This window comes from Myotis davidii, unplaced genomic scaffold, assembly GCF_000327345.1.
Source record: "Myotis davidii unplaced genomic scaffold, ASM32734v1 scaffold663, whole genome shotgun sequence".
Lineage (NCBI taxonomy): Eukaryota > Metazoa > Chordata > Mammalia > Chiroptera > Vespertilionidae > Myotis > Myotis davidii.
Window position 1 is genome coordinate 8,125,437 of NW_006295816.1, and position 9,855 is coordinate 8,135,291.

The 9,855-nt window shown below is 52.3% G+C and overlaps 1 protein-coding gene across 1 annotated transcript in view; it reads left to right on the plus strand.

The window, feature by feature from the left end:
• Nucleotides 1–9,855, plus strand: part of SCN5A (sodium voltage-gated channel alpha subunit 5) — a 93,645-nt gene that overhangs the window by 48,931 nt on the left and 34,859 nt on the right. Inside the window, 3 exon segments of the mRNA XM_015568313.1 lie at nt 6–147; nt 2,760–2,880; nt 3,710–3,864. Of these exon segments, the coding sequence (XP_015423799.1) occupies nt 6–147; nt 2,760–2,880; nt 3,710–3,864 (418 nt within the window).

The following is a 9,855-nucleotide window of genomic DNA, read 5'->3' on the forward strand; positions in this document are numbered from 1 at the left end:
CCCAGCCTGTCCAGCGGCCCAGAGGCCCTTCCGGAGCCCAGGGCCTGGAGCCAGGTGTCAGAGACCGCCTCCTCCGAGGCCAGTGCGGCCCAGGCGGACTGGCGGCAGCAGCGCAGAGAGGAGCCCCGGGCCCCAGGGTGCAGTGAGGTAACGCACACCTGTGCCCCTGAAGCCAGTGGGGTGCTGCCTCGGGCTGGAGCCTGCATGGGCCGGTGGGACCCACAGCAGCCGGCGCCGGCCGTGTGGGAGACCATCTGCAGAGGGGACCCCGGGCAGCCCTGTCCACGCAGGGGAGGGTGCGATGGCGTGGGTCCCGGAGCCACGGGAAATTCTAGAAGCTGCGATCACAGGACTGCGCTGCAGGACTAACCCCAAACCTCCATGTGTTCACCCCTCCTCGGTCTCTGTGCTTCTGTCCCATTCAGCAACCATGTGTCCTGTGAAGACCCCCACCCCCACCCCCCACCCCACCCCTGCCAGGGGACTTCCGGGAGCTCTGAGAACAAGTGCCTGGCTTCTTGGTGCATCGGCCACCAGCTGCTTCTCACGGGGCTAAAGCAGAGGCCGCAAATGGGAGGCCTACGAGAGGGCTTTGTTCTGACCACAAAAAGGGTTTTAATCTGAATTGGCCACCAGCACTTAAAACCTGGGAGCTTTTATGTAAAAAAAAATCTGCATTTCTGGCTTCGCTTGAAAAATAGTTGGAAGAGCCGCCCTGCTGGAGGCAAGTGGCCGCTGCGCCCGCCCGGAGTGGGGCTCTGGTTCGCTTCAGAGCCCACCCGCCTGGCTCCCTTTAATGACCGGCCTGGCCCCCGTTCGCATCTGTGTGTGTGGCCCCTGTGCTAGCAGACCGTGGCCCCGCTGACCACCCCCCACCCCCTCCCACTCAGGCCAGACACCCTGGAAGCTGGAGGTCATGTGTTGCGAGACCCTGGGGGCGGGGGCGGGGCCGGGGGCGGGGCATTGTCCAGCAGCCTGACCTCAGGCCTCAGGCCAGCAGTTGAGATCTGCTCCAAGGGGACATTTCTCCTTTGCCTTGTCCATGGCATGGGCTGGGCCTGTGGGAAGCTCTGCCATCGAGGCCAGTTTGGGAGCCAGAGGGCCTGGTGGGGCCATCACCCCGACAGCAGCAGAAGGCACCTGGGAACAGGAAGACACGAGGGACCGAAAGTCATGGAGAGTAGGGCTTTCCTACTGCACTGTTGGCCTTGGAGCGGGTTTGGTGGCTCCTGGGAGAAGGACCCCATCACCTCATTGGATCTTGAGAACTCGGCCTCCCTGGTGACAAGCCCGCATCCTGGGGGCAGCTCCCATGTGTGAAAGGAAGAGCAGGGTGAAGACCTCCGGCTGTGCCTGTCCCAGCTCAGTGTCCAAAACGGAGCTGGGAGGAAAGGGATGACCCTCCTGGCAGCGGGGACCACGAAGGCAGCGCCTCGCCCTGCACCATGGCTCCACCCTGCCCAGCGGAGGGCGCTCTCCGTTCCCACCAGCGCTTCCCCATCGCAGTCTAAATGTTAAAGCCAAATGCTAAGACTGAGGACTTGGAGACACCAGCGGAGCTCGTCCTGTCCCAGAAGGAAGAGAAGGGAAGGCAGTGGGAGGAGCAGGGGCGCCAGATCTCAGACTGCACACCTCTACGTGGGGCACGAGCCTGCACAATGCGGCGGCCACTGAGCTGAGGATGGAGACATGAGCTGAAGCCAGTGAAGGCTCCCTTCCTTCCCACAAGCCCTGCCCGGCCTCCTGTCCATAGGTGGGCTCCTGGAGGCAGAGCCTGCCTCGGGCTTCCAGCCCCAAGGACCCAAGGAGGGAGCGCTCTCCGGAGACACCCACAGGAAGAGACGCAGGATGAGGCGGAGGCGTGGTGAGGTGTGGTCGCTGGATTCTGGCCTCAGCTCTGTTCCCTCCATATCTGTCCCCCACGCTGGCTTTCATGGCAACCCCCAAGCAATTTCCAGAGACGGCAGCTCCCAGGCTAAAGACAGTTTTCTGGAGATGGAGCCAGGCGGCAGCCAGTGCTCACAGGGGCTGGGATGGGTGCACTGGCCTGAAGGAGGGGAACCGGGCAGAGCGCCACGGCCCCACAGCCAGCACTCACACGTGACACACGCAGGCACGCACAGGGCACACCGCGTGCGCACCCCTCGCTATAATCAGGTTACGTGCGGTCAAGGCAGCAGAGCCCTGCGTGCCAGGCCGGGAACGGCCCAGCCCCTTCCCGCTCTTACTGCAGACTCTGCGCCTCACGCCAGCACCCACACAAATTGGGGGGGGAGCAGGGGTGGGTTGCCGACCTGTTCTCTGCATGTCTGACCTCGTGCTTACGTGTGCCAGGATGCTGGTTCCGACTCTGTTCTGGGTGTGGCATGCCTGTTTCCTCTGCGTGTGCCAACCTACCCCCCTGTGCCATGTGCCCTTGTGCCAGTCTGTTTCTGTGTTGCCACCGATGTCTGTTTTGTTCCCAGCTGGACTGATGCTTTAGCCCCATATTTTCCCCCCACCCCTGCCCTAGACCCCAGCCGACCAGAACCACAGACCCAGAAGCCCGAGGTCCAGCCTCAGCTCAGCGCTGACTGGCCCTAGGTGACCTCTGGGGCCGGTTCTCATTCATCCCGGGCTCAGGTTCCCCGGGAGATTAATGGATAATAGTGGGGGTACCTCCCCTCCGGGAGCCCCAGACTCCCCAGGCTCGGGGCTGGAGGCTGCTACATGGCCCACACTCATGTCCTTGCCCACCCTCCCCTCACTCCCGCCCACAGACCCACGAGGACAGCTACTCCGAGGGGAGCACAGCAGACATGACCGTCACCGCGGACCTCCTGGAGCAGACCCCTGACCTCGGCGAGGACGTCAAGGACCCGGAGGACTGCTTCACCGAAGGTCTTTCCTGGGTGGCCCTTTGCCCCAGCCTCAGCCCTGCCTGGAGGGGCAGGGAGGACCAGCAGCTCTTGGATGCCGGGGCCATATTACACCTCACCCTGGCCCGGCTGCCTCCCCTCCCTCCCCCATTCTTCAGGGCCCTGGGGGCTCCTCCATCATGATGTGAGTCCTGGCGAGTCTGCCAGCTGTCTGCTGGGCTGGGCAGCTGTGGGTCAGCTGCAAAGGGACTGGTGCCACTGCCTCTGTGGGGTGGTAGCATGACTGTCCGCTCCCACAGTGACAGGGCCTGGGTCTCATTCACCGCTGCCCCCTCAGGCCTTGGCATGGTGACGGGCATCTGCAGCTTTTATAGTGAATGGGTGGTGTATTTGGAGGGCAGCTGGGGATACAATGAGGGATTGTCCTCCACGTGGCACATCATTTGGGGCTGCCAGTGAAGGGCCCATCCAAGGCTCAGAAATTGCAAACATGGAGCAGGCCCAAGGACAGAGCAGCCCAGGGCGTTCTGGAACATTTGGCAGGGGGAGGGTTTCCCAGATGAGCAGAGGATAAGATGGAGCCCACCCAGCCCCAGCCGGGGCCTTCCTCCACTCCCTGGGTGCCTGGTCCATGTGGCCTTTGCACAGAGTGCCTGCTGAGTGTGGGCAGAGCAGACAGCACCCACAGTCCCCCCTGCCCCCCATGGCCCCGACCACCATGTAGCCCTGCTCATCACCCACCATGGTCATCTCTGTCTCCCGGTCATTCCTTCAACCACCAAACTTCCTGCCGTCGGACATGGGCATCCACAGCCCCTGGCCTGGGCCTGACCCCTCTCCCTCCCCCACAGGCTGTGTCCGGCGCTGTCCCTGCTGCACTGTGGACACCACGCAGGCCCCAGGGAAGGTCTGGTGGCGACTGCGCAAGACCTGCTACCACATCGTGGAGCACAGCTGGTTCGAGACCTTCATCATCTTCATGATCCTGCTCAGCAGCGGAGCTCTGGTACCCGCCCGGGGATGCAGGCTGGGCAGGGAGGGGTGGCGGAGGAGGGGAGGGTGGGAAAGGGAGGCTCCAGCTGGAAAGCTGGGTGAGGAATGGGGGCAGAACCTCTGCTGAAAATGTGCTCTCGCAGGGCCCTAGATCAGGAATCAGCTCCAAACTCTCAACACCTGAGAGCACAGAGGGAGGTCCGGGCGGGAAGGGCTCAGCAGCAGCATCGGTCCAGGCCCCCTTGTTTCATGAAAGGGCAGTGATCCGCCCCAGGTCACAGTGCACAGCTGGTATAGGTCACAGGCCTCCAGCCTCACACACCTGACCATCGGTCACCAGGATGAAGAGAGGAAAGGCACTTCAAGCAGAGGGAACAGCACATACGAAGGGCTCAAAGCAGAAGAAACCCCATAGGTGCATGAGTACCACACCAGCACACGGTGGAGAGGGAGCCCCCCGTCCCCCCGTCTCCCCACTGTGCCCGGCTTCAGGCGCCCCATCAGGCTGATCCAGTGCAACTCACGGTTCTGGCTGAGACGACAGTGGTGGCTCCACTTACACCAGGTTTTCCAGGGCTGGGACCAAGCTGTGTTGTTCACATGTGTTTATATTTCACCCCACACCAGGCTTCTGTAGAAACATTAAGTAGCTCGCCCAAGGCACCGCCACCCACCAGCAGCAGGTGTGGCGTTTGAACCCAGACAGATTCCAGAGTCCTCTGTCCTGACCGTCCATTGGTTCAACAGGTCTCCTCCAAGCTCTCCTCTGTCTGCTCCTGTGAGCCATGGGAGAGCAACAGGAGGAGGAGACGCTGGCCCTGGCATCAGGGGATCCCTATGTAATTGGGGAAACCAGACAAAGCAGGTTTGAGAGAGTCAAAGATCAGTTCAACAAAGTTGAGCAGCCGTAACCGGTTTGGCTCAGTGGATAGAGCGTCGGCCTGTGGACTGAAGGGTCCCTGCTCCGATTCCGGTCAAGGGCACATACCTTGGTTGCGGGCACATCCCCAGTAGGGGGTGTGCAGGAGGCAGCTGGTCGATGTTTCTCTCTCATCAATGTTTCTAACTCTGTCACTCTCCCTTCCTCTGTAAGAAATCAATAAAATATATTAACAAAAAAAAGAAAGTTGAGCAAAATTGAGTAGATGACTCAGGGTGATGGGAGGTCAGGGGGAACTGGAGCAATCAGGAAGGCTTCCTGGAGGAAGCAGACGTAACAGGACTGTGGAGGACAGGGAGGTTTATTGAGCCCTAGAGAAGCAGTGAGGCCTTCCAGGGATGCCCTCATCTGGCTCCCAAGCACCCAACTCTGATCTCTCAGATCCCCTATTAGAAGAAATAGAACAGCCCTGGAGAAGGCTCTAGAAGGTTCTGTTGAGCAGGGAGAGGGATGATCAAGACGGCAGAAGAAACAAACTTACCTGACCCAGAGGGAGCAAGCACCTGATATTGTTGGGGATGAGCGACTGACAGGACTGCTTGGGACTACAGAGTGGGAAAGGGTCACTTTGATCCAAGACTCTGTGCCTCCCGTCTGTGATGCCCCCGGTGGGGCAGGCCATGAGGAGGCACTGTGGCTGTCACTTCTAAACCCCTGAGCCTCCCACTCCGCCCTGACTGCCCCACTCCTGTTCCGGGGTTGGCCCAGACCCATGACTTGCAGACTCCGCTGTTTTACCATTGGCAGCTAGAGCGAAATCTCTGCAGACTTCAGAGAAGGATGATTTGACAATATGTTAAGTTTTGTTTTTAAACAACCACAAACAAGGGCAGCCAGAGCCACTGAGTCTGGGCTGTGGAGGAAAAACTCAGCCTGGCATACGTGAGGAGGAGTTTTGGCAAGCGAAGATGCATCTAATCAGGGTAGGCAGCCAAGCAGTGTTAAAAAAAAATGTCAGTGATACATTGAGAAAAGAAGTCTCAGTATGTTATTTCAAGTTATAAACTTGTTTGACGGAAAGCAGACTATATATCCCTTCCAAATTACTGAAAGAAAACATAGATCTTACAGTAAAAGATAGGGGGAAAAAATAAGCAACAAGGAAGCGTTAAATCAGAAAACAGAAAGTAGTATGGGAGAGGCAAGCTCAAACATGTGTTTTAATAATAAATGTAACTGGATAAAATTCATCTTTTAAAAGAAAAGGACTCTGAATGGATTTTTTTTAAAAGCTTCAGCTATTGCTCTCAAATGGCAATCCTGGAACACTGTGACTCAGAAATATGAAAAGTGAAATAATAAGGCATTTCAGGCAAATGACAACAATGACAACCAAAACCAGAGTGCTTTTGTTTGTTAATATTAAACAAGGTTGAGTTCAAGGTAATAAGCTTGAGATATAAAACAAAGAGGGTCCCCACCCATATTAAAAATATATGGCCGGTTTTGCTCAGTGGATAGAGCATCGGCCTGCGATCTGAAAGGGCATGTACCTGGGTTGCGGGCACATCTCCAGTTGGGGGTGTGCAGGAGGCAGCTGAATCGATGTTTCTCTCTCATCGATGTTTCTGGCTCTCTATCCTTCTCCCTTCCCCTCTGTAAAAAATCAATAAAATAAAACAAAAAAATATATATAACTATGATGAATCTATTTGCTTGGGATTGTATAGCACTTATTATAAGCAAAACCATTGTGGGGGCGGGGGTAGTGACAATAGTGCAATAGTACAGGGAGATTTCGCCACTTCCTTATTAGTTCTTTTTGGGGTTTTTTAAGGGAGCCCAAGGTGAATGATGAGAAAGTAAGAGAGAAGTTCACATTTTTAGATTTCTTATTCACTTTTATGGAGAGAGGAAGGGAGAGGGAGAGAGAAACATCAATGTGAGAGCGAAACATCAATCGGCTGCCTCCTGCACTCCTCCTCCTGGAGATCGAGCCTGTAACCCAGGCATGTGCCCTGACCAGGAATCGAACCATCACCCTTTGGTGAACAGGACAACAGAAAATAATATGGCAGAGGCAAGATCAAACATGTGTTTTAATAATAAATGTAACTGGATAAAATTCATCTTTTAAAAGAAAAGGACTCTGAATAGATTTTTTTTTTTTTAAAGCTTCAGCTATTGCTCTCAAATGACAATCCTGGAACACTGTGACTCAGAAATATTAAAAGTGAAATAATAAGGTATTTCAGGCAAATGACAACCAAAACCAGAGTGCTTTTGTTTGTTAATATTAAACAAGGTTGAGTTCAAGGTAAAAAGCTTGAGACATAAAACAAAGTGGGCTCCTATTAGTTATTGACAAAGCAAAGAGAAAGAACAAGACAATAGGCAATCTAAATATTTTAGATTTTACTAAATTTGAGCTAACCTAATAATAATAATAGCTAACACTTAAACAGTGAGTCTAGATATAGCAAAAAAGAAAGATTAAAAACAAACCCTTAGAAATGTAAAGGTCATTTTAAAATAAACCTTGGGGTAAACAAAAACTATTTTGCTGGTAGATTCATGGGTATTAATTACATTAATAACTAGGCAAATAAATAAAATAAAGAGACTATACATGGACCAGAGATGACAGTGTGCTATAAATCACACATTGTAACTCAACCAGTTATGTCCACCTGAAATCTAGAAAAATAAGAAATGAAAAATAGAGGTAGAAAAAGAAAAACTGTGACTGGGGGGTGGGGAGGGAGACTAGAAAATAAGAACATTGACAATATTGCATGTGAGATTCAGCCAAAGCTGAAATAAGAATAAAATTCAGAGACTTAAACAATTTTGTTATTCAGTAGAAAGAATATAAACTAATTACTTAACTCAATAAATTAGAAATATAATAGCAAAGTAATCTTAAGAAAAGCAAAGGAAGTGCTTAATAAAATAAAGACATACATTAATAAATTAGCAAATAAATAAAAAGTAAGACTGATAAAATTTCAGAGTAAAACAAACAAATAGAAAACCTCACATCTCCAAGAGTGGAATCTTTCACATTCTCAAGGAAGAAAATAATTCCAGTCCTATTTAAAATATTCTAGTATATGAAAGCAAATGGAAAGTCTACAAATTATTTTTATGAAAGCTAAATAATGCTGATTTTTAACAGCCTAAGCATCCCAAAAGGCAAATTATAGACCAGTTTTCATATTCCAGAGGGGGGGGGTGGTCACTAGATGTCCCCTCTGAGGCCCTGGTCCCGGTCTGTACCAAAGCACACCTTTGACTTTCACCCCAGTTCTAGAAGGTTACCCTCAATAGGTAACCAGATGCGTTGTTCATTGCAGTGTTGTTTCTACTGGGAGTAAATTGGAAACAATGGAAATGTTCCTTCTTGACTAAATAAACAGTAGTATTATGAAATATTATGCAGCCTTTTAAAAGAATGGTATTGTACGTAATCATTTCATTGAGTTGATCAGTGTTCACAGAAGACTGTTTAGTGGGAAAGATGTTTCAAAGCAAAGACATTTAATATATATTATAGTAAAATTGTGCACTTACGCGCACACACACACACACACACACACACACACACACAAATGGTGCCAAAACAAAGGTTTGCCTAAATGTTAGCAGTGGCTACTCCAGTGTCATGAAATTGGAGGTGCCTTTTATTTTCTTCTTTATAATTTCTAGATTACTTTTAAATAATATGTTTTATTGATTTTAGAGAGGAAGGGAGAGGGAGAGACAGAAACATCAATGTGAGACGGGCACACCCCCTACTGGGGATCCAGCCTGCAGCCCAGACATGTACCCTGACCAGGAATCAAACCAGCGACTTTATGGTGCATGAGAGGTCGCTCAAGCAACGAGCCACACCGGCCAGGGCTCCATGTTACTTTTTTTATAAAAAGCATACAGTTTTATAATCAGAGAAAACTCTTTCTTGAGCAACTCCCCACATCCATATTGGGACCTGGGTTTCCTGTTGCCCTGTGTACACTGGCCGGATTAGCCACTTGTGGGGCTCAGCGGCTCGGGCTCGGGCACTGCGGACAGCGCCGGCCCCTGGACCACTGCTGCTCACGGGGCCCTGCAGTCAGCCAGGGAGGCCCAGAGCCACAGGGGGAGGCCGCTCCCAGGGCCCTCGGTGACGCGTTCAGTTGCCTGGGCTGGGAGGCTGGAGGTGGCAGAGGGCAGCTGGGAGCCACGGGAGTTTCTCCGGTAGCCCAGGAATTTGGGTTGAGGCAGGAATGAGGAGGTGCAGCGTTTTAGAAACGTGGACGCCTCGATTCTGGACTGCAGGGGGTTTGGCTGCATCTGGTCCTGTGTTTCCTAACTTCGCAGTTACAAGCCGTCCCTGCCATCATCTATGTCAGGTTTTCCTTAGATCAACTCTGAGTGTTTCTGTTTGGTTTAATATACTTATTCTAAAGCAGCGATTCTCAACCTGTGGGTCGCGCCCCCTTTGGCCGTTGAATGACCCTTACACAGGGGGCGCCCAAGACCATCCTGCATATCAGATATTTACATGACGATTCATAACAGTGGCAACATTACAGTTATGAAGTAGCAACGAAAGTAATTTTATGGTTGGGTCACAGCATGAGGACCTGTATTTAAAGGGCCGGAAGATTGAGAACCACTGTAATCTAAAGGGAAACTTCTAATGATTGTTGCAATCAGAAACCAATATTCTTTCCTATGAAAAGTAGGTAACGGCATACAGGACAGTGAAAACAAAACCAGTTTTATGTTGTTTCCTGCAGAGGGCTGTGAGCTGAGCCTGCACGCCCTCCCTCGTTAAAATGGGAGCTCAGCAAGTTCTAGAAAGGTCTTTAAAATGCCCTAGTCCCCACCCCACCCCCCAAAAAAATTAATTAGTTAATTCATTAAACAAAATGCCCTGGCCCAGGACTGAGACTTGCTCTGTAATGTGAGGGAAGAAGTGTTCTCACTACACTCTGCCCTGTTGTCCGCTCACCGCGTCAGGTCATTTCCTGGCCCGCCCATGGCCCACGCTCCTGGGAGAGCTTGCTGGCCTGTCCGAAGCCGACCCTGGACGAGTCCCCTCCGCTAGCGTCTCAGCTGTGCCCCCCACCCCCGCCC